The 25043-nt window shown below is 38.2% G+C and overlaps 1 protein-coding gene across 1 annotated transcript in view; it reads right to left on the bottom strand.

Annotated features, from left to right (window-relative positions):
• Nucleotides 1–1118: 1118 nt before the first annotated feature.
• Nucleotides 1119–25043, bottom strand: part of piezo2b (piezo-type mechanosensitive ion channel component 2b) — an 81756-nt gene continuing 57831 nt past the window's right edge. The window contains exons 26-54 of the mRNA XM_032531833.1: nucleotides 24286–24529; nucleotides 23727–23844; nucleotides 23154–23301; nucleotides 22277–22366; nucleotides 21452–21576; nucleotides 21121–21189; nucleotides 19805–19908; nucleotides 18548–18646; nucleotides 18066–18186; nucleotides 17882–17959; nucleotides 17383–17549; nucleotides 17023–17216; nucleotides 15929–16102; nucleotides 14788–15441; nucleotides 14125–14383; nucleotides 13662–13841; nucleotides 12381–12687; nucleotides 11900–12032; nucleotides 8375–8522; nucleotides 8086–8297; nucleotides 7568–7726; nucleotides 5885–6032; nucleotides 5367–5555; nucleotides 4955–5047; nucleotides 4284–4453; nucleotides 3651–3770; nucleotides 3214–3293; nucleotides 2496–2688; nucleotides 1119–1224 (exon numbers count right to left, since the gene is read on the bottom strand). Of these exons, the coding sequence (XP_032387724.1) occupies nucleotides 1119–1224; nucleotides 2496–2688; nucleotides 3214–3293; nucleotides 3651–3770; nucleotides 4284–4453; nucleotides 4955–5047; nucleotides 5367–5555; nucleotides 5885–6032; nucleotides 7568–7726; nucleotides 8086–8297; nucleotides 8375–8522; nucleotides 11900–12032; nucleotides 12381–12687; nucleotides 13662–13841; nucleotides 14125–14383; nucleotides 14788–15441; nucleotides 15929–16102; nucleotides 17023–17216; nucleotides 17383–17549; nucleotides 17882–17959; nucleotides 18066–18186; nucleotides 18548–18646; nucleotides 19805–19908; nucleotides 21121–21189; nucleotides 21452–21576; nucleotides 22277–22366; nucleotides 23154–23301; nucleotides 23727–23844; nucleotides 24286–24529 (4882 nt within the window). The remainder of the gene's footprint in view (nucleotides 1225–2495; nucleotides 2689–3213; nucleotides 3294–3650; nucleotides 3771–4283; nucleotides 4454–4954; nucleotides 5048–5366; nucleotides 5556–5884; nucleotides 6033–7567; nucleotides 7727–8085; nucleotides 8298–8374; nucleotides 8523–11899; nucleotides 12033–12380; nucleotides 12688–13661; nucleotides 13842–14124; nucleotides 14384–14787; nucleotides 15442–15928; nucleotides 16103–17022; nucleotides 17217–17382; nucleotides 17550–17881; nucleotides 17960–18065; nucleotides 18187–18547; nucleotides 18647–19804; nucleotides 19909–21120; nucleotides 21190–21451; nucleotides 21577–22276; nucleotides 22367–23153; nucleotides 23302–23726; nucleotides 23845–24285; nucleotides 24530–25043) is intronic.

Genomic DNA, 25043 nt, shown 5'->3' on the forward strand with positions numbered 1-25043 from the left:
CCAAAACCTGTAAGATTTGAACATGGGGACTGAACAATCTTTTTTAAAAAAAACCCCCGAGAAAAATTTACGCTTAATAAGCCTTAAACTTTTTTCCCGTGCAGTAAATATACGGGGGATCATCCGTTGAAATACCACTTTAAATTTCATGCCATTTAAAGTTCCATTTTTTCAGCCTCATTTTCTTTTACATCCATCAAAAGCCTAATATTGTACATTAAAATCCCCCTTATTATCTGTGAAAAAACTTTCCTGAGAAAGTTGAGTAATTGAAACAGTTTTCGCATACAAACCAAAAAAAGGGAAGTAAAAATTGTTTTTTGTTGTGTCTCTCAAGAGGTTCCCAAGTGGCCTCTGAACTTAAAAAAAGAAAAGTATTTTCAGGTTTCTTGGTCAGAACCAGCCTTTTTTCCCGGTCCACTTCCCTTTTACAAAATGGGAAAGGACCCAATTGCCAGTCCCACAGGCCCCGCATACAGTTGGGGGGGAAAATATGACTTTGTGCTCATGTGGTCATTATTGTGCATTTATTTTTTGGTGGGAAGCCCTTAAAGATTAATGTTGCAACCATTCCTCCCCTACCATGAAAATGTAAAGGTTTAGGGGGCTGGGCGTTTTAAAAATACCTTTTGTTCGGATAAAACTTTTTTTTAATTGGGAAAATTTCCTAAAGATTTGCAGTCCCAACTGGACACCCCGCTTTTTTTATCCCCTGGATGCCAAAATTTGGGCCCGGTTTGGCAAGAAAAACACCCGGCAAATCAAAATCCTCAATTAAAATATGCTACAATTGTTGTTTTTCATCAGTAAATAGTAAAAAAAACCTTTAACTCAAATGTTTTGTGTGGGTGCCCTCAGAGCTCAGTTGAAAAGGGGCAGGTTTGGGGGGGGTGACTTTTTGCTCCCCCCATAGGGGGGCCCACCCACTAGCTGCTCAAAACCAACAGGTCTCCTTTTAAATGGGTTTTTCCATCATTGGTCCATTCCCCCATGGTTTCACTGATTTTTCTTCTGGTCCACTTTTAATAGTCTCTGAGACGGTAAAAGGAAAATGATTTGGCATAATGTCCCCCCCAGGTCCGCTCCCCCTTTCTCGGACCCGGAAAAGCGGGGGCCCTTTAAGGGGCGGGGCCCGGGGGAACTCCCCGACTGTGGTGGGGAAATCCCCCTGAAAAACTCCCGACAAAATTGCCGATACCGCCACAGAGGCAACAACCCATGATACTAACAGGGAAAAGAAAGGAAATTTGACAAGTGTGTTCTCAAATGTTTCTTCTTACTGCAATGACTACAGGGTATCGAGTTGCCCCCCAAAAGGTGATACGAAGTACAGTGACATCTCAAAATCTAATCCACGGGGGGCCCCTCACATCATTAGTAAAAATTTTAGCGCAGATACCTTTGGACTCTTCTCTCATAGATCCCGGCACAAAAAAGGTTTTTTGGGGAAAAGGGTTTTTCTATTTCGATTTTTGGGTGCCAGTCTAACTTATTAACTAGTCCTTTATGCAGGAGACATAAGACATACTGTCCATGTATTGTATAAGCTCTTGTAGTTAAAGATAGAAAAGGTTATAAAAGTACTCCACTTTTTCTTTTATTTCACTAATTTTCTAAATTCCATATTGTCACCTCTAACCAGAAACTTAAAAAGTTTATTATTGACCTGTGAAATAGTAGTTTGCACAATGGCCTTTTAGCTGCATCCCATGCCTTTATCCACAGATGGAATTTGTGCAGTTGTCATTGCAGTTTGTTTAATCGTTATCACAAGACTTACTTTACTGGAAAAGGTCCAGTAAGTTTACCTGGGTGTCAAGATTCTTTGTCAAACTCTGGAATTTTCTCTCAGTCTATGTGAGATGAAGCCCGATTTACCACCACGGTTTTAAACATGGATGAAAGCATCTGGACATTTTGCGCAGGTCATCAGTCCTCAACAAACACAATTTATTAACTCTCCTCACCATCAACAACTCATCTGCTTGGGAACTAAAGTCATGTTCGGTTGCCACTACATGTTTCAAACCAGTCTTGTTACTGTGATTCATGTGTGCTGAAAGAACAATGTGATTGTAAGTTTAAAAGAGTAAGAGGCTGATTATTTGCTTAAAATTTTGCGGGTTCTACTCTGGCCTGTGGCCCTTTGCTGCATGTCATTTCCCCTTTCATATCGTCACCGTCCTGTGGAATTAAAGGCCTAAAATGCCCCAAAAAAGTTCTTTATACATGCCAATCCTTAAGATGAGTGGTCCTAAACCTTTTTAGCTTGTTACACTTTAAGTTAAAATTTTGTCTACCTCAACGATTGTTTCTCAAAACGCGTGTTAACTCAAATCACCATGCGAATAAGGTGAATGATCACTAGACCCCTAGATACCCACTGGTTGCACAGCTTTGGATAATAAATAAAATGCAAAACATACATTTCACTGAAATATCAAACTAGGACAAATCTTTTTTTTCCTTTTAAATCCCAAAGTATCACCACATACCCATATCCAGCCAGAAAGCCCAAACTGGGTGGGCTGACTTGGTCGCTGAATACGTAGAGCTCCAGGCCTGTATCAAACTTGTTTTTTAATATCGGGCCGCGCTCCATCTGGTTGACGACCCACCATTCCTGGATCTGATCCGAAACCTTCTGAGCTCGCTCCAAGGTCAAGGTTATGTTTAACATCTTTTCATCTACAATGATAAAGGATAAAATAATTAAATTTATTCAGAATAAAACTGATAAAAATTCAGATCAAACCCTATCTCCCATCCATGATATCCATGTAATAAATCATTTTTGGTAAACAAGGCAGCTTAACATATATATATATATATATTGTATAATTAAATATAAATAAGAATTTCAGGTAATTGAAATATATAAATAATGTCAGACTTCTACTTAATAAATAAACATTATGTATCCATTTTGAGAAAAAATGACAATATTTAATCATATTGTAAAAGCCATTATGTGTAGATATGCATTGATTTTTGATACTGCTAGTCTAAACATAGTGGCTTTAAAGAAATGTACAAGATGATTCAACACTATTCTTATGAGCCCTTTAAGAAAAGCTGTCAATTTATTGATAGTGGAATTTTATTTTAAATAGAGGCTCTTAAGTTTCCTTTGCTGTCACCAAATCAAGTATTAACTATGCCAAAAGTCACAGTCAGTCCAAGCTATACAGTAATAAAGATGGAGACGTTCACCTTCTAAAAGATGATAAACAGGCTTGGCATCTGAGTCACTGGGCGCTCGAATAAAACGAGGGAAGATTTCTTTTAGGATCCTGCAAAGGAAGAGAGGCTGTTACTGCAGCAGAAAACCGATTATGTTACTTAGTTTCTCAATATTTTGGAGTATAAGAGTAAACTATATTTTTTCTTTGTTAAAAGACAGATTCCGGGTTTTATATTATGGTATGGTAAAACTTTATTTAAATGACATGTCAATGAAAGGAGGAAAGTATGTTGTCGGTGACTGACAGCTTTTGATTATCATCACAGACATTGGACCACAGATGTAAATTAGCTGTATAAAGGTTAAAAATGGTTCCTGATAAATAAACTAATGATAATAATTTAAAGAATATATCACATCACATTGGAAAAGTGAAAAGAAGAGAGTAATCAGCGGATATACTCACACGTGTGAGTTGCTTGTCGTCCCATTTAGGAGTGCAATGAGCTCCTTCTTTGTCTCTGAGTCAAGAACTGTCCCCAGTTTTCCTGATGCTATTTCAGCCTTGGCGCCAAAAGTAAGGTTTCTTACAACAAGGGCAAAAACATACAGAAATGAGTTCAAAGGATTTTTTACCTCATGAATTTGCAGCAGTTTGTAAGTATACATTTTTTACTTGAAATATTGATTGATTATTACATGTATATGATTAATTGATTTGGCCATACACCAGTCTGTGTATCAGCCTCCCATAACAAAAAAGTCCTGCACGACCAAATTATTTTCACAACTTCAATTCATGATTGAAATATAATTCTGAGAGATAATTCATACTACTGCTGGACCTTTTTTTAGGACAACTGATTGTATGCGTTACTGGATTTTAAGGCGTCTTGTAATGTTCGGACAGACCTGGTAAATTGTCAAATAATGTGTGTTATGATTTTATATTGCATTGAGGGGGAGAGACATGAATGCCCTTTTTCTCCTTTTTAGTTTCACTTTGTGATGCTCACTGACTATAGGTCATAATTCCTCCACTTTCTTGTTACATTGGCAGATACAAGAGTATATGGTGAATGGACAAAATGAGATGTACCTTTGCACAGACCAGGACACAGTGATGGGGAAATCGTCCTCGCTATCCAACATATTTATGAGGTTCTTTCTGCTTGGTGGACTGATGGTCCACAGAGAGTTGGAGCTGCCTTTCAGCTCTGCAATGATCAGGTCCTCTGGCATGTAGCCTTCCAGCCACTGCAAGGCGTCCTGACCGCAGCACAAAACCACATAGGAACATTATTTAAAAGGTTAAAGCCACTATGTGTAGAGTTCTTAGCCAACCACATAGCAGCATGACTGTTAGCAGGGCAATGTTGGTTGGTTCCAAATTTTGGTTCAGAGTGAAATATCTCAACAGCAATTAATGTTGATTGACATTATCACGTTGTACATACATTAATTTCCCCCAGAGGATGCAGTCTATTGACTTTTGTGATTTATTGGCTACTCCTCTGCTGTATCTCGACAACTAATGAATGGACTGACATTCAATTTGGTACAGACCGTCATGTTCTTCAAAGGATGAATGAATGTTAATAACTTTGCAACCATTAGGTCAAATGTTTAACTTTTCCAACACTCTGTTTTCCTTTTAACTTTGAGCAGAATCAACTAGTTAATTAATTAAGTATACAACTGACAGAAAAAAATAGAACGACAAAACTACAACTGACATCTTGTATTTGCATTGTATTTTTTTTTACTTACATCCTTTTTCATATATCTCTTCATAAACTTTTCATATTCATCTGGTTTCACATCCTGCAGTTGTTTTTGCTGAGCACTCATGGTGAAGATGGGCTGTGAGAAGACACACAATCAAACATTAAACCCTGCAGCCAGCATACTAACACAACCTTGGAAATATAATCACAATCCTCTGGCTTCCCTCTCTCATAAATCACACAAACTGATAAAGAGCCACTTCAAGACATTCAAATTTAGACCTGACATTATCTGAGAATGAATCCCAGATTTATTTACTTCATCAAGATCTACTTGAACTCTCCACAAATGGGGCAGGGTTTTATTTCATTTCAAAAAGATTTGAGTTCGGGCTAAGTTTCTTAGTAAAGCACTTGGCAAGACGGTTTTGGCTCGAATTATTTGATGACCACACCTGAAATCCAGCCAAGGTGATTTCAAAAGACACATCCAGCGGTGTGTTGATGACTCCAGCAACAGACTTAACGAGGGACATGAAGAGAAGCGGGAACCAGACAATACAGATCAGCAGTGCTACAATCATCCCTCCCATGCCGTACTTCACCACCTTCTTCTTCTTCTGGCCTCGCGGCTGGGGATACCTCTGCAGAAGGATGCAATAGAGGACAGTAAGATGTATTATTTGACCTGGATGCAGGGCAAAACAGCTGTTGTTTTTACATAACAGTGCCGTTTTTCAATAGGCCGTCGTCATTACACTTTGTTCCATATTCCAAAATATATCCTTGTTATCTTATATACAGATAATTTTAGAAAGTGAGAGCCCAGCTAATCTTTGAATAAAAAAAATAAAAAAATCCACTTTGACAAATCAAAAAGTACATTTCAGCATGAAGTCCGACATGACAGACATTGGCTCTGAAAGTGATTCTTCTTCTCCTCACACTAGACTGATGCCACAATGATAAACACCTTTTCAGACTCTCTCCAGCATTTCAGGATAAAGATGTGAGCGTAGATGTCCTCCACACAGATCCAGCTGGACAGAGACAGCGAGGTGTCAGTCCAAACCCAATCCATCACGGCTCGCAGCTCCGTCAGGAATGGCACCAGACGGAAACTACAAACAAAAGACAAATCTAAGTTATTCTGGCAAAATATGAGACGAAAATAAAATCAGATTCAATACCTTTAGAAATCTTTAAGAAAGTTTTGCTTATTAATTTTCTTTTTTTTAAGATTATTTTTTGGGCTTTTATTTCCTTTATTTAGCAGGATATATTAAAATAGGAAAGTGGGAGAGAGAGGGAAATGACATGCAGGAAAGAGCAATGGGCCAGAGCCAAAACCCTTGGCCAATGCGGCAAGGACTGAGCCCTGGCACATGGGTCGCACGTGCCACCAGGGCCACCCGCCACCCAAGAATTTGTTATTTTGTTCAGGCCAAATAATACGAGCTAAGGCTTTAGCCCATGTTTTGGTCATTACTATACATGTTTTCACATACATATTATTTAAGTATTTAATATTAAATATTGATTGTGTGTGATTTTGAAATTTTCTGAAATAAAAATGATCTCAATTAAAATTATAAAAATAACAGCTATTGGCGACCATTACAAATGTTAACATTAAAATCAGTTAACAGCCCTTACATACTATTGTATAGCCAAACCTCTAGTGCACAAATAGTCTGGAGAAGTTCAAGCGCAAAGGTGGTTAAAACTGGTAGAAAACACAATGTTCTGGGCTATTCATAAAACCAAATTAATGATGTCATATATGCTGGAGAGAACTTCTTTGTACGTTAAAGGTGCTCTAAGCGATGTCCCGCGTGTTTTAGGCTACAACATTTGTTGTCACATACAGGAAACATCTCCTTACTATCTGCAAGATGCCTGTCCCCAGAACACACTGTAAAAAAAGATGGTCTTTGTAGACAGCCCAGGGTCTACAAACGGCAACAAAAACAAAATGTGCCCACCTGCACAACAAAGCCTATACAAACAGTGTTCCAGCTTTCCAGCCAATGACCAACAAGAAGGATTTGGTGGTGGGGGTAGGGGGGTTAGTGCGCGGAAGCACAGAAGGGAGGTGAGGGGACAAGATGAGGGAGGATGGAGGGGCAAGCTAGTCTCGTTTTGTTTGAAAGTACTTCTAACGTCAGCAAGAAGTAACGTCACCCAACATCGCTTAGAGCACCTTTAACAGAAAACTAATAATCTAGAAACTGGAGGTGTGGTTTCCAAATCTAAAATTCATTAATTTAATTGTAAGTATTAAATAACATACACAAGGTATGACCAGGTTTGCAACAAATGATTATTTTCATCATCAATCAATCAATCGAATATACATACAATACATAGAAAATTTGTATAATATGTATAAGTATAGCACCTTGACCTGGTTCATAATCTCACTTTTTACAATATGGGACCATGAATATATCAACGAATATACCAATGGAGATGCCCAAAATACACTTAATAAATATCTTGTTTTCACATTTTTTAAATAAACTACTCCAGTTGTAGTCTTTGTCTGTCTCCTTCCATTCTCGCAACAGCAGCTAGTTATCAACCCCTGATATGAACAAAGCCTTGGACCTGTTAGCCCAGCTGGAAGAAATGATACTTTCCCAGGGTAACTCACCCTTGAAACAGGAAGAGGTTGACATAATTGTAGCTCTTGGTGAGGAAGTTTCCCAAAACACGGGTGGGATAACCACAGCGGATCTGATAGGCTGACAACCCAAAGTAGACGCACTTGACAAAATACCACATCTGAGCAACCGTGTTCTCGCTAAAACGCCTATAAAGGGGAAGACAAGTGAGACAGTTTGTAAAATTGAAGAATGAAGTAGTTTGGTTCTTTGTATTTTATTTATAAACAGCACAAATATTCTTGATGGCAAATAACAAAAATCCTTTCAGCTGTAAAACATAAAACATCTAACGTTTTCAGATTTTCTTTTCTTTTCGTCATTTGAATAGTAACAGACAAAAGAGAGATGAAAAACATGCACCAAAGATACTAAGCCATATTTTAAACCCGGGATATTGTCCCCAGGGCACCTTAAATATTGAACTTTAATCTAATTAATCAGGACACTTACTGACTTTAGATGAAATAAAGAACATATTTAATGTGACGTAAATGTGAGTTCTTACTTATCTGTGACTCCTGGCAGGATAAAGAACATCCAAAAGTGGATGCCAAAGACTAGGATGACCTGGAAGATCACCTTGCCCATGACAGACTTTCTGAGGTAGAGCGCCCGGTCCACCACCATGGTCCCAAACTGGATCAGGACCATGACCAGGAAAGGTCCCGGCACTTGATCCTCTGACAGGGACGATGTAATGTCTGCAGCCGAGTGTTTCTAGAAGGGATGTAAATAAATATTAGCTTTGTCAGAAGTTATTTGTTTATGGATCTAAATCTAATTTTAAAACTTACACCAAATGCCCAGAATCCAAACACAATGATGATGAAGTCAACAGTATCAGCAAGGAACATCAGCACATAGACATCAGTGACCGCGCTGTATTCTGGGTGGATCAAGTTATAGAAGAACTGCCTCATAGGAAGGTAGATCTCCAGGAACCTACGTGGAAGTAAAAAGAAACAATGTTATTATAAGCAAAGAAACATGTGAAAGTGGTCCAGGTGGGTCTTGCTGTTGCTGTAATCGCTCACCATAACAATAAAATCTGTAAAATCAATCAATAGCTATGCTCTTCATTCCCAGGTCTCAGCTCAGTTTCTAAAGTCTGCTGTGCACTTTCCAAAGAGATGTGTATGTATAGTATGCTGGTCCTTCTGCCTGGGACATTTCTGCAGTAGATCTAAAAATGCAAAAGTTGTTCCATCTTTATAAATTCAAGTCATTGCTGCAGGAACTGGGGGTCCTCTTTTCATCTCTCTTCTTTTTTACACAATGCTTCATAGTTCAACAAATAATATTAAATGTTTAAATCTATAGTTCATATATAATTTTTTGATCTAACAAATATATAATTTATAATCTGGAAATATGTTTAATATACGTCTAATTTCTGGGGTGACCTCTGAGCTTTACCCAGTTAAGAGCGCGCGCCCCATGTATGCTGCAGATGCCCAGGTTTGAGTCCAACCTGCGTTTTTTGCTGCGTGTCATCCTCCATCTTTCTCCCACCTTTCCTGTCTTTCCCTGTCACTTTTAAATAAAAGGGAATAGCCGCAAAAAATCATCTTTTAAAAAAAAAAATACATGTCTAATTTCTTTGTAATACATTTCTCTGTGTTGTTCTTAGACATAACTAAAACTATAGAAGTATAAAAAAAATAAGCTATACATACTAACACAGTAATGACAGTAATATGTTGTTCGCTTGCCACTGCTGTGCTCCGGTTGTAACACCTACAACTTTCATACAGTATAGCTAATATTCAACTTTTAAATATATACATTCATTAAAACAATTATCACTTTTCCACATTTCTTTCAACTTCACCTTCCTCTTACACATTTTAACCAGTAATCTAGTTTGGCTTTAGCATTAGCTTTTCAGGAAACCCTATAATTATTCCACATCTTTTTTACATTGGTGGTGTTATTCAACTTGTCAATGAAATTCGTATCAATTAAAACAATTCCCACATTTCCAAATATTCTCACTACTGCAACTTCTTACAGATTTAAGATATTAATCCAGTTTATCTTTTGTAATTTAGCTATTCAGCATTCACACAGATTTTCTGAAGAAAATGCATTTTCTAGTTATTGTTATTTTTCCAAAGGACATAAGGGGTCTCTCTCTATCTATCTTGGCTGAATAGAAATTGAGAACCTCTGTTTTAAGGCACCATTTAGGTTGTTTTTACAACCTGTTTTTACAAATAATTTTTGTATTAGAAATGCTGCATGTGGTTTTAAAATTGCATTTCTCTTTATTAGACTTTTAATGTATATTTTTTTCTGATAAGGACAGGTTAAAAGATTTAATAAATCCATATGTGTTGTCAGACACCACTGGTCTTATTTTGAGAAAACCTTAATGATTGAAAATATAATTTCTATGTGTATCAGTTACTGTTGTAGACATGACATCTCAGAAACCACTTGTTCTGTTGTGATTCAATTTAGAACAGTAATGTCATGTTTTGATTGTCTGTCGCAGCACTTACAAACATTACACTGACTGGCCTAACGGGAATGCTGTAATTAAAGGTCTAAATTTAGACCTTTGAAAGGTTTTAACTGCTGTATGACTAATATGATTTTCCAATATTTGTCTAGAATACTTGCTGAGCACTGTTCTCATCAATGCCCTCATAAAGTTACATTCTTTCTTGTATAATCCCAGTTATGAAAGCTGGCTATGGAGGAAATATTTCTTCATAATTCAAATTGAAAATCCAAAGAGAAAATTAAGCAAGATCAAATTAAAAATATTATTTTACCATGCTACTAGAAAAAAAATCCTGCCATAATTCAATTTAAAAAAGGTAACATAAATGCTTAAACTGAAATCTTTGAAACCTTTTGAGAGAAACATCAACGATGAAACTCAAAATGGAAAATAGAAAAGCTTACATGGAAATACTTAAAATCTCAAAAAGAAAAATTAATTTATTTTAGTCTTTGCACTTTACATTTTTGAATTTTCAATTTTAGCTTTTCAATTTTACACTTGGAAATTTCCGTTTGACATTTTAAGATTCAACTTTTCAATTTCGATTTAATGTTTGGCTTTTCATTTTTACTTGACACTTGTCAATATAAATGAGGAGGCGTGGCCCAAAGGCTGGAGGGTTGAGAGACTTCTAGCCGACAGCGGGGTCTCTGAGAATCACTGGCCGGCCGCCGAGCAGGCGAGCACGGTCGCAACAAGCTGGCTGTCACGTCAGACTGGAGCTTACAATTTTCGTCAGATATTTCACCACTAAATTCCCATCTGAGACTTTTTTATGCGAATAATTTACCGTGTAGAGTTTGAATGTGGGCAGTTTTACAAAAATAGATGGCCAATTGCACATTTTCTCCGATGTTGACGCCGGATTGGAGAAGCTCCGGTCTGACGTGACAGCCAGCTGGTGGCAGCCGGGATCGCTTGCTCGCCTGCCGGAAAGTCATGCTCAGAGAACCCGCTGTAAGCTGGAGGTCTCTCTCTCTCTCTCTCTCTCTTCTCCCTCTCCCCCCTTCTCTCTCTCTCTCTCTCTCTCTCTCTCTCTCTCTCTCCTCTCTCTCTCTCTCTCTCTCTCTCTCTAAGGACCGTTGCCGTGCTTGCATCACTCCCTTAGGCTACTTCTCTTAACAGTGACAACATGAAAACTTCACTGTTGTTTCATAAAATGTTCTTTGTGTCTAGCCTACATCATCAGTTTCTATCATCTAATGATGAGGCCAAGCAAGCCTGGAAGCGAAACTGCAGCCAGATGCTCTTCAACAGTGCTCCCCAGCAGTCAGCTCCCCCAGCTGTCCATAAGGTGCCTTTGCACCCCTTTAGTTTCAGACCCTCCCACCAGCCTTTGGGCCACGCCTCCTCATTTACATTGACAAGGGTCAAGTCAAAATGAAAAGCCAAATGTTAAATCGAAATTGAAAAGTTGAATCTTAAAATGTCAAACGGCAATTTCCAAATGTGAAATAATTTATTTTTTCTATTTGAGATTTTAAGTTAAATATTACCTTTTAAGCTTTTCTATTTTCCATTTTGAGTTTCATAGTTGGCGTTTCTCTCAATCAATAAAAGATTTCAAAGATTTCAGTTTAAGCATTTGTGATTCCTTTTTCTTTTTGAAATTTATTTGTGGCATGATTTTTCCTAGTAGCATAGTAAATTAATAATGTTTTTAATTTGATGTTGCTTCGTTTTCTCTTTGGATTGTCAATTTGAATTATGACTAAATATTTCCACCATAGCTGGCCAGTAAGGCAATGGGTGGAGACAAAAAACACAACTGCCTCAACTTTTATTAACCAGCTACGCTTCATTGTACCGCTTTATGATGAAAGCTTTTCCTTTGAGGAGTTGCTCCCTCAACTTCTCCATGATCATCTGTTTGCGGGTCTTCTGATGGACGCTGGCCTGGCTGCCGTCCTTGTGGCTGCTGTTGTGGGAAGTAGTACTTCCTGTGGAAACAATTTACATTTTGAGCTTTAAATGAACCATGACAAGGCGTTGAGCCACTGCCTGAGATAAGGCAAGATCCACAAACACAAAGACCTAATCCAAGGATGAAGGCTAGAAAACACAATGCATTTTTGTCACATAAATGTTTTTTGTGACACAATCCCAGAGGATTCCTTCTATTTATTGTTGTTATTATGATTATTATTGTTAGAATAGTATCAGCTATGTCTACTACAAAATTACTTATTACTCTCAGTAAGTGTTAATTGTTAACTTTCCAACTTTTAATGTTTTGAACCGGTTGTCTAGTTAGTGGTAGGAAATAGACAGTAGATAAGGATCTTCACCTCTCTTAGACCTTGCAGAAGAGTGGAGAGATCGGTGAGAAATGTGCGAGCCTCCGCCGCTGGAGCTCTTGCGACGCTGGTGGGTCTGCTGCTGCGGGTAGTGTACCTGGACATGTCCTGAATCGATGGAAGTCCCAAAGTTTATGGATCTCAAGGTGCGAGTGGAGCCCCTCTCATCATTGATCAGCGAGGAGGCATGTTCGGACCCCTTCTCACTCTCCTTGTCTTTTCCCTCGTCCTCTGACTCACTTAGACGAGAGGGCTCTCTCCTTTCTTTGGGGTCCTCCTCATCCCATAGACCATGGCACTAAAGATGGAAAGAAAAGGGAAAAATGCTAGACCATGTCGTATTTTACGCACAGATTAATTAAAAATCTGGTACAGGAAGTGTAGTTTTATTCAAACATTTCACAGTATATCCAAAACAATCACAGTGTTGTCCCATGAAGGGCTAACAGTGCACTCTGCAGTTTCTTTTATTTGTTGAGAAATAAGGAAAACTGCCAGAAACAATTGAGAGAAATGTTCTAGCAAGATTCAATCTCTTTGCTGCAAGGTCACGCAACATCTAAATTTGGGTCAATAATGGCCTTTTATTCCATACTGAATATCAGCCAGCTTGTGTTGCTAAAAGCTAATATACTTCCTGCATGGCCACAGATACATAATCAACCAGAGAAATTTCATTTTCTTTGCAAACTTTGCATTATTTTTGTTTTTCACAATTATTCATTAAGGCAGTAAGGGGTTTGTAATTAGCTACAGTTTTATTTAACCCCATGTAATCTTTGAGTTGTTTTTTTAACTGCACCCAATAATGCACTTTATGACAGATACTGTATATTATTGTAATTTTGTGTTATGATTATAAAGACATTTCAAGATATTTAATATATCAACACAGGGAATAAAGTATATTTTTAACAAATACATTTTATATAGGCTTCCTACAATATTTGTATATATGGGAAGCACTAACAGCCTGTACGTGTTTAACAGATAAAGTTGACAATTTTCTAGATTTTTCTTATTTCAACAAATTGCATAAGAAGACCAAAACCAACAATGCGTAGTCCATCTCACACCACTTTCCGACTTCCTCAACCAATCTGTGGCACTGATCCCCAAGCTCATTTGTTTTTACTTTTCTAAGAGATACATCTTTAAAACTAAATAAATTCTAAAATCTAAAATGTCTACTAAAAAAAGCTAGCAAATAAAGACAGCTGGAAACTTTAATTTTTCAGTAAATGTCACTAAATATTGCAGGTTTGCAGAGACCTTGAGAATGGATCTGTGGAAGAAGAGAGCCAGTAACTGGACCAGGTCGTAGTGGACGTAACCATCCTTCTTCTCCACACCAATGATGTTGGGCGGGTGATATGGTTTATTCTTATCTATTAAGTTCTGGTTGAAGGGGAAGAAGCCAAACTGGAAGAAGTACTTGACAACGATGGTAACCTGGAGGAAAAGCAAAATGTGCGTCAGTGAAGGGATTATGTCAAAGTTTACCAATGAAACGTAAAAATCAATAAAATTATTTCTCTTATACTACAATGCGATTAACTCTTTCTCATCTTATCTGTGTATTAAAATTAGCAATTTCCCCCACAATGTCACAAACACACAAAAATGTACTTATTGTAGGACAGCCAGCAACATAATCTAATGGTTGACAAAATAATACCACCTGCCAATTTTATTAATCAGCTGATGTTTTGGACATCTTTGTATCTGACTATACCTCAGTATAGACGATGGCAGTCATCCAGTAGCGCTTGCTGGGCCTGGGGACTGACAGCATGGCCCAGAGGAAGATGGTGGTGGGAAGGACCAGTGTGGCGCAGGATGCCGATACCATGTGGTTGATGATGATGACTAGGTAACACACCATCTCTGAGTGGGCCACCAGCATATTGTAGAGAGCGTAGCAGAGCTGGAGGATCAGAGGCTGCTTTTGGTAGAATCTATCTGACTGTTCTAGCTCCTCATCATAAAACATCCTGAACAGACACAAAGAGATGCAAAAAGACCACAAATAGATTAAAGATGAACACAAAGAGATGCAAAACAACCCCGACCACAGAGACACAAAATGGCCAAAATAAGACACAAAACAACTATCTCTTTCAGTCTGGGACCTTGCTCCTTGGTGAGAAGGGTGAGGGGCCTTTACCATGTCCATGGACCAATTGTCTCATCAGCTTCACAAGTGCAGCATTTTGAAGTTAAATTTTAAAACTGCTGTACAAGATACACCAATACCAGTTTACATATATGGTGTGGCAAGGATCTTCTTAATCTAGATACCAGTTAAAACAGGATAAGGCATTCAATGAAAATGACCGTTGATTCTGATTCCTCTGAGGCTTCATGTTAATAAGGCTTTGGTTGTTTTTGGACTTACTTGTTTAGCAGCAGTTCGCTGGCGGTCAGCTCAGTGGTCATAGAGGGCAACATGATGTCTGACCTGCTGTCTGAGTGGCTGTCAGAGGTCATAACCATACACCTCCTCCTATCCATGTCACTTTCGTCATCACTGAGTTCCAGACGGTCAAAGCTGACGGCCTTGCTGTAGCTGGGTGGCACATCAGCGTCAGACGTTTTAGAAGCATCTGTATCAGGGGTGTAGAGCAGCCCTTCTCGCCCCTCTGTTTGCATGAAGTCCTGCTGTCCTCCCCCATCCTCACTCTCAATGGTAAAGTCCTTTTTGTGGGCAGAAGGAGCAGACTCTGCCTCCTCCAGTCTGAGAGAGTGGCCCTCGTCTGGACCAAAAGACTCCCAGGGAGCTTCTTCTCCCTCTACTCCCACCTGGTCCTTGGGTACCTCTACTACTTTCTCAACCTCTAGTCCTGCCGGGTCATCACCCTCCTCCTCCTTTTCCTCTTTCACCCTGGGTTCTCCATCACTCCAGGCACCGCCCTCACTCTCGTTTAGCTGTTGGGATTGCAAGGGAACCCGCTGTTGCCTGTCTTCCCCTTGATCATGCTCATCATCCACTTCTTCTATGGTGTCTGTGGTGCCCTGTCTGGAGTAGAGTGTGACGCACTGGGTTGCTTCACTGCAGGGACAAAAACAGTAGGAATTGTGTCAATCTGCGCTCAAGTCTGTCTGTTCACATGGAAATTAAAAAAACGTGATGTATGAAATACAATTTGACTCCCAATTTCCCAATCTGCCCCTTGCACTTCCTCAGGTTGCCAGGTGTGCTGATATGCATTGTTATAATGTACCAACCTATATTTATTAAAGCCTTTCTATTTCTAAGCATCCATTATATTGGCTGGAACTGGAGTTTTTATGCCACACCCTATCCATGGATGATGGCATGCTTTTCCTTTTGCATTTTCCTGGTTCTTGACAGGTGTAGTAAACAAAACGGTTATGGAAAAGCCATGCAATTATACAGCAGAAGTTAAAAATAAAAAAAAAGGATTGAGAGAAAACTTTTGATAAAACAGGAGTCAGGAGATGCAATGGTCTTCTTCATGTCAGTGATAATGATATGAAACAGGTGTGTGTAAATGGGTGATGCAGAAGCCAGGCACCTGGACATGAAGCTGCTACAGCTGTCCACTGATGAATTGGACACGTCCAAGCCGTACATCTTACGCAGTTTGGGCCTGGCACGCTCGCTGGTTTTTGGAATGCACTCTGGCATTCCATCCAGGTCTTCCAGGGTGGATTGACGGGAAAACAGTGTAGTAGCCTCAGTGAAGGCACTGAGAGGTGGTGAGAGTGACACATGGAATGATAAGTGAGAAGAATGAGGTGGGATCTATGTTATGTTACACAGACAGAGGATTCCCCATATGCTGTGTGATAACAGTATTTAACCCAACCTAACATTAATTAGGGATGAGCAGGGAAATGATCTTTGTGTTTACTTTAAAAGTATGAGATGCAGCAAAGAATGAGGATGAAATGGCTGAATGTGATGTTATTGAACAACCTCACTGCTAGCAACAGCCTCCTTAAAGGGTTGGTTCACCCAAAAAATATTCATTATCTCAATTTTGTTAACCACCTAGCCATGCAGAGAGTTTTGGTGTTACTGGCCAAAGGCTTAACAAATATGTCTCTGAGAATTTTGCATCCAATACAATGGAGGTGAATGGAATATTGTTTGTGGTGTTCACAACTTAGACAATGCCGTCTAAAGTCTTATAGTCTTATTCCAGAAACATTGCATCTGTTACACTGGATAATCCACACAACACAATATGGTGACTATTTGTTCTGCAGAAAAAAGTTCCAATAAAACTGTTCACAAATGTTGAAAATCTTTAAATGTAATTTTAAATGCCATAACCCACTACCTGGATAAATAAAACCAATCTGCATATCCAGATAGCACAAGAGGTAAGTAAGAAAAACAATAAATGTTTCCTGCAGTAAAGTGATATAGTAATATCATACCACAGAAGTATATGGGTTTAAATCATTAATTCACATTTCAGACCAACAAAAACTGTGCAATGAAAGATTACTTTTCTAAATGTACTGCCTAAGAGGAAAAAGAAGGCAGATGGATGTCATAAAGCTAAAATGTATTCTTTTGTTGTCTCTGTCACCACCTAAAAACATTTCATGATTGGGACTCATTTGGTCTCCCATGTTGCATTGCTGAGGCTGTGTGTACCTGGATATGCTGTCTCTGGATGCTGTGGAGTCCTGGCTCTCCATGGGGTAGCCTCTTCGCCTTCTCCGAACCCTGTTGGAGCCCGAGGCTGACTCGTCCTCACTTAGTTGATCCAAACTAGCCTGTCTAGACATGTTAAGCCTCATGGCCTTCTGGTAGTAGACATGGATGCTCTCTTTAGACGGCACATTGCCCTGGTGGTAGAGGAGTTGATCATTCACTGGTCCTCACATCACATCACATCACATTGAAGTACTTAAATTTGCTTATAAATTGCTAAAAAATATATGTATTTGTGGATATAAAACTAAGGTGAGTCTTTTTCTGCTTGTCAGAAGTAGACGTAGTGGCTCTTGGTACCTTTTTGACCTCTCTGGTGAGCATGCAGCGCTCTATACGCAGCACAGTGGAGATGTCAATATACTCTCGGCACATGTCATTCATCCACTTGGTGAAGCTGTCCACTGTCGTCTGGAAGAGCACCCAGGTGAACTTTATGATGTTGAACACCCGCTTGATGATGTTGTCTGAGGGTTGGCATACAACACAAAAGAATTCACATTAACTAAACTTTTTAGGTTGAGTTAAATATCTTGAAATTGTGGCTCCTAATGGAAGTTACAAATATGCACAGACAATGAAAGAAAGTAAAAACAAACATACAATAGTGATTAACACTGTTAAGAAGGTTCTTCACGATTAAATTCCAGATTCAGTATCTCTAGTCCAAACTTAGAGCAGGTTCAGACTCAGAAGGAGGAACATGACATCATTCAAATCAAGTCAATTTTCAACATCACTAAATCATGTCTTTTCTTTCAAATATTTCATAAAACCTTTTTCTTAAGGAGAAACCAACCTGGACCACCAGACTTCTCATCCTCCCCTTCTTTTTCTTGCCCATCTGAGAGCTCACCAACCTCTATGGTCAAATGACCTGTTGAAGTGCAGTAAAGACACGTCATTATGGTTGAAAGAATGTGAAATTTATTCCCATTAAAGTTTGGTTCATGTGAGTTTTTTTGTCTCTAGAACTTGCTTACCATCTTTCTTGCTTTTTCTGTGTCTAACTCCTTTGGTGTATTTTTTCCAAAATTTGCGTTTCTCTTTGCCTCTTGCCCTTAGGGCAGCTTTAGGGTCTGTGATCCATGCGTGATATAGAAACTGGAGAGCAGAGAAAAGGAGTTTAGTTTTGATAAAAGGATGTGAAAAAGAGTGACTGAGGCCAAATATGCAAGAGCAATAACAAGGAAAAGGATAATTTAAACACCAATTTAAGGTCGTTTTGCACAGCAAAGGTAAAAATCAATTCCTTTGCAGTTTATATTTGATAATTTATGCCAAATAAGCCTTATTTGTGATACAAATGAACTCATCTATCACTGTGGTGTGTGAATATGTTCAATATTCTGTTGAGGCAGAACACCAAACATGGAAAGGCAGTTTGCTGTGCCGTTAGCTGTTACCTAAAGTGGCAGATGTTTATAGAAAGCAAGCAGTGTTAATTAGTTCTGGTGGTGAGTACCTTGCCTGCCTTGACTACACACTGCAGTATAGTTTTAGGCAGCTTAATGATAGACTTGGGCAAAGCCAGAAGAGCAGAGACAAACTTCCCAATAGCTCGCTACAGAGAAACATCAGAGTGAGAGGGTTAGTAGAAAATAATTTCATATAATTAAAAACAACAGAGATTAAATGTGTTAGGAGACAGTGAACAAGAGAAGATTATGTAGTCTAGGTGCAGATGAGGATTAAGGGATTTATTATCACATTCTCCTGAATGTTATTATTCAAAACGTTCAATCCTTCGTAAAAAGAAAGTAAAAACTTAAAGTCTGTTGACATTTTTTTATAATAGATAAAACATTTACATTAGTATGTAAGGTTCAAACAACAAATGTGTGCCTTAGTGATATTTTGTGCAAGCAATGCATCCTATTCTATTAGTTTATTGAATGTTTATCATATAAAAGTTCAATCTGTATGATAGTACTGTAAGTATCACCATCAGAAACAGTCTTCGGTGGAAAGTAACTTTGTACATTTACTCTTACTTCAAACTTTACTACATTCCAGAAGGAAATATTGTACTTTTTACTCCACTACATTTATCTGCAGCTAAGAGTTGCTTTTTAGATTAAGAATTTACATTAAAAAACATGATAAGCTTATAAAATAAAACTGCTTAGTTGTTAGCTGTTTCACCAAAGAGACATTTCCTCTCTAAATTTTTCACATGGATTAATTTAAATTAACAGTTTGAGGCCAAAAGAGGTACATTTACATAATACTTTACAAAAAAACAAAGATTAGAGAAAAGTAAAAAACAATTAATACAAACATTTGTATCAGACATTTTTTCTTCTTTCCTCTCCCATTATTAACTAACGATCCCTGAGATTATCTTGTGATCCTTTGAAGGGACCAGAGCCCAAGGTTTTGAACCACTGGACTACCCAACTATCCAACAGTATATAAAGCAGTTAAAAGTAGCTCCACTTTGCCCAGGTATAACAGTTAATTTATGCTAACACTTTTACATGTTAATATAACGATGACTGCAGAATAAGTACTTTTATTTGGAGTAAAAATTTCCAATATTTCCATACATCAAAACTGTACATTACTTGAGTAAAACTTTTTTTATTCCTTACCTTTTGCTGAATGTAACATCCTCATCAATAATAAAAAAGAGGTAATCAATTGATTTAAATAACTGACATAATTAAAATCTTCTTTCACACTAAAATGGATGGAAAATTTATCCAATAGTGTAAATCACCTGAAAAGCTGACTTCTTTGGCTGTTCCTCATCTTTTTTCTCCTCCTCCTCTTCTTCCTCCTCACTGTCTGTTTCAAACAAGTAATAGTCTCCACTTCTAACCACTGGAGGGGCAGACGGTAAAGTTTAGTTCCATTAAGTCAAACAGAGGCCAAAGTCATTCAACAACATTAAAATGAAGTTAGAAGTTTCCCTTGTTGAAAGAAAAAGGGAGGAAAATCAAACCACTTACCATCAAATCATATGTAATTCGCTACATATTAAACATTTAACTGAGTCTACAGTAAGTCGTAATATAGACACACATTTAAAAGCATCAGAGACATGACAAGAGGAAACAAAAATTGCAGAAAACACATTCAAATGTAAATACGGCTGATATAACTCAGAGCACAAAGCACAATGAATCTTGTCTATTAAAGATGCTTATTCCAGTAAGCACAGTCTTTAGTTTAAGCTAGTCGACAGAGCAAGTGACTCCTGTCTACAGTAATTCAGTGTTAGAAGCAATGGGATAGACAAGGCTGACTTATGTCCCTGAACAGAACCGCAGTGGGTGGGAGGTGAGGGAGGATGCTGGGATATGGAGATGAAACATTAAATGACAAAGAGATAAAATAGAGAAATAATTTGAAAATGTCATGTGGGGGTGGAGTACAACATGAGACATGAGTTCAAACCAAACAGACGACCACTGTATTGACTCAGAAAGATGCTGGTATTTTTTTTTTTTATTCACCACAAAGAGACTTTAAAGGTTGTCATTGTATATGTTCAATCCGATTCAATCATTCTTGCTGTTTTATTTTCGCCTGTTTGGTGATCATGTCTACAGGCAAAGAATGAACAAACCCTTCACCCTTTATTCCAGTACTGAGAATAAAGGCGAGTCGACTTCATGTCTTTGCATGAAAATGTTTTACAACAGAGTGATTCTCTACTGTGGGCTCTTTGGGGGAGACTAATGATTATGTTTTAAACAATGTCAAGTACAAACCTCCAGACATTAGACATTTTCTCTTGCCTTAATGTCTAATCATGTCTATTTAAGGCCACCCTGCTCTGCAATGATACTGACATGGTTTTATCTAGAAACAGAAGTGCCTCTCCACACATAGCGTACAGGAGAGCTACAGGCAGTAACGTGCCCTTAAATAGAGACGGAAAAGGACTAAAGTCTGGATGGAGCAAGTCTACTGTGTGTTAGTGCCTTCAGAGCCCAGGGGCAGTATGGGAATCCTCAGCGTTCTGGTCAAGGACACAAGGGCCAATCAGAGTGGAGGAAGAGAAAAAAGATGGTTGGGGGGTCAACCTACTGGAAGCATGGTCAACCCACGGCCTCCACCACTGCTTTTTTTTGGTCTTGGCTTTCGTTCGCTGTGCTCCTAAAATTCCACAAATACATCAATGCAACATTTCATAAGTGTATTATTCTACAAAATCAAGGCATAATTTTTCACTCTATTAAGCTTTTCTTTTAGAACACATACTAATGTAAATACATGATTACAGAACATATGTTAATGAATTCAGTCATTATTCACTTTAACCTATCTTCTTTGAGCAATACTGGCAAACATATAACATCAACACCAACTTTTCTAACATTGACTGAACCAGGAGAGGCCCCAGCAGCCTTTATCATACCATCATCATCATCCTCCTCCTCGGGCTGGAAGAGGGTCTGTCCATCTCCAGACTCCTGTGCCATGCTTAGCATCTTTTCCTTGCCCCTCTTAAACTTTTGCTGCCTCACTTTAATGCGCTCCATCCTGATTAGATCAGAGAGTCGGTGAAGAGACACAAGGTATCGACACAGAGGAACATCACTGACGGCATACCAGACTGACCATAAATATCTCCAAGCTTCATATGGAAATTACTGTGTACGTTGTGAAACAGTGGAGTGCTCATTAGAGCGGGTGAGTGGATATTATGAGTTAATGAGTATTTCCTTAGGTAGCTGTAAGTGGTGGAAATACATTGACCTTATGTAGTATGATATATTGAGCGATGGCTTCCTGGAAACAATAAAAACTGAGCTAGGAGTTCCTTTTAATACAGGACAGATTTGAAATGGCTTTTTGACTCATGTATACTTACTTATGTTTTAGTATGTTATGTATTGTATATATTCCTATAGCAAAAAAATAAAAATAAAAAAAATCACATGAAAAGACCAAAAACAAGTGTGCATTAATCCATCTGAAAGTAGTCCTGAATGAATGCCCCATTTACAACATTTTTCGCCTTTTCAGACATAACTTGTATCTGAATTGGTCCTGAAGTACTTCTAAAAAATGTCCAATCTAGTCCAGAGTAAGACATTATGTAAATGTTAAAAGGTAATTCTAAGTCTTGGGCAATGCCTCATCAAATGTAATGGTCAAAACGTCCCCTAGTATTGCATATTGTACACGCAAACCACAGCATTACACCACATAAAAAGTAAGTAAATGCTTAAAGTCTCACTGTCTCTTCAGCTGCTCCACAGATTTGCGCTCCTCCTCCAATCTGGCTCTCACCGCCTTCACTATTGTGGCTTGGAAAAGCTCCGCCCCTCTGAAACACAATCAAATGTTCAAAAAATCCAGTGTCAGAGTGTGAAGGCTTGATCCTACTTTACTATTTAATGTAATTTTGCATTAACACAAATCAGTACAAATGTAACTACCAATATCCAAATTGGCATCAAGGCTAGAACAAACGCAATTTCAGATACCTACAATTAGAAATATGACTAGAAACAATGCAGTCGCAGATATTCACAAATTCAAAACTATGTCTTGTTATTGGACATTTAAAATTAATATAATGACTGGTAACAATTGGATTGTAGATATCTATTCATTCTAGCTGATTTCTAGAATATTCATTCTGGATAGGAAGAATGACGTTGTGCATATCTGAAATTGAAAGGTCAATACATATGAATGGCAAAAGTGATGTAATTTTTCCTAGGAAGAATGAAATGGATATCTGCAATGACAACAGTGGATGAGAAGAATGTCATCCTGCATCCGGCATGCAAGCCAGCATGCTTTTCTGGCTATTCTGATCCACAACTATTTTTGCAGTATATATGTGCAAGAAGGTCAAAGTTCAAGGCACAGCAGCAGTACATAATAAAAGTAAAACAAAAAAGTTAGCGATTTGGAATTCAGCCAACTATTTGCTTACTGAATAAATCTGACAAACTTTAGGTCTTATAGCGTCAAGGAGCTCATGTCCAGCATTTTCAGATAACTCAGATTCATAGACCTTTTTCACAGCTGACTTTTTCCCATGTAATAGCAGAAAAAGTAATAAAATCCCTATGTTGCGGGCCAGTTTATCCTAATCTGTGTACCTGCACGCGAGAATCTGAGATGCTCTGATATCTGCCACCACATGGAGGAAGTAGTAACTCATGAAGACTCGTCTCTGCAGCAACAGGAAGGCAAAGCAGATACTATCCCAGATAATCCCAGCCTCGTTGCTGGGCAGCTCACACAGCTCTAATGACAGGTGAAAGTGAGGACATTTAAGGGTGTAAATTTACAAGAATATTAAATTAGACTGTTATCAATATTTTCTGCATTAATCTTACTGTTTCACTGAGTATTGGGGGCAGTGTTTTTGTATCCACTGTAATTACAGTATGATTAACCCAAAGACTGCACTCAACTAAATTAGCCCTGAAAGATTGGCCTAAAAAATAAACAAAACTGTAGGTTTAATTTCAGTTTTTTGGGAAAAAACCTTTTTAGAAAACCCAATCTAAAACAAATCACACGGAAATGTTATGTACAGTATGACTAGTAGTTGTAGCCATAATGGGGATTTATGCTCCTAAAAATATTGAAAGGAATATCTCAACTTCTTGTGAAATGATTTGCCTATCATAAGATGCACAAAGAAGTAAAATGTTGAGTTCACTCACTCGCGTTTGCTTTACTGACGTTGATGTTGTATTCCTTGATGGTGCAGGCCAGACTGAACAACTGGATCAACCAGCACTGGTTCTCAATCAGAGAGTTAATGTAGCCACAAGCCAGGATCTAAAAACAAGAATCCTTTATATACAATAACTTATTTTAAACATCATAATTACTTTTCCTTAGGTATCTTTGAAAACATCTTTGATTAACACACATGCAGTGTTAATATGAAATGTGTATCCTAAAATACACACAAACAAAACCAAACTAAAGACACAAACTCTTTAAACTCCTCCCTCCTGGCAGAGGGCTGTAAAAAAATGTGGTTCAAAACCGCACTCCAGAAAAACAGATTCTTCCCATCTGCAGCTGGCCTTATTAACAAGACCCAGGACCCCCACTGACACTGAGTGCTCCAATACACCAAAGAAAATGCCTTGCATGTGAAAACTTACTTGGCAATAAACCGGATTCTGATTAAAATATAAACATTCTTTGTCTGGCTTTGTTTATCATGTAGTTTCAGTAATTGTTCTTGATTTACAATTTGAGGCTACTCACAGACAAAACATTCTTCATGGTGATAACAAAGATGTTGTAGGCAATCAGGAAGTCCCAGTAGTGAAGGATCTTTTTGATTGGTTTGAGCAACAGCTCACCACCAAAGAGCAGGAAGTAGAAGCAGGCTACCAAGTAGCCCATACAGAAGACACTGATGCGCGTAGTCCCCGTGATGAAGATGATGGTGAGGACAAACCAGAACAGATAGCTAAACATGATGACCTTTAGCATGTCCAGGTAGGACCTAGAGGACAGTGGGGAAACCAATATGTCAGCACTATATTTCCAATAAGATTACATATTCGATTTCAAATTCATATTCATATTCAATATTATCTTTTTCGGATGCTGATTCAAATGTATGTAATGCATGTGCAACATACAGAGTATCCTCATGCTGCATTCATGACATATTAATAAAAATGTTAGTGTTATTGTTAGTTCATATATTATTCCAAAACAGTAACTCCAACTTCTTGTCCTGTAGTCACAACTGATACAGTACATGGAAAACACTAACTTAGCTGTTAAAGGTATAAACTTACTGTGTTGGATTCTATTTACATTGAACTGCCAGCAATGGTACTGTACCATATCTCTGATTTCTCTTCCCTAAAGAATCCAGAAATTCCCTGATTTCCTGAGTGACTTGAACCCCTTTTCCCATACAGCTGATATATCCACGGTAGGCAGAACATAACGTGAACCCAGCATCAAGTTTACAATCCAGGCTGCAAGCGTTAACTTGCTGCTATTCA

This window comes from Etheostoma spectabile, chromosome 12 (genome assembly GCF_008692095.1).
Source record: "Etheostoma spectabile isolate EspeVRDwgs_2016 chromosome 12, UIUC_Espe_1.0, whole genome shotgun sequence".
Taxonomy (NCBI): domain Eukaryota; kingdom Metazoa; phylum Chordata; class Actinopteri; order Perciformes; family Percidae; genus Etheostoma; species Etheostoma spectabile.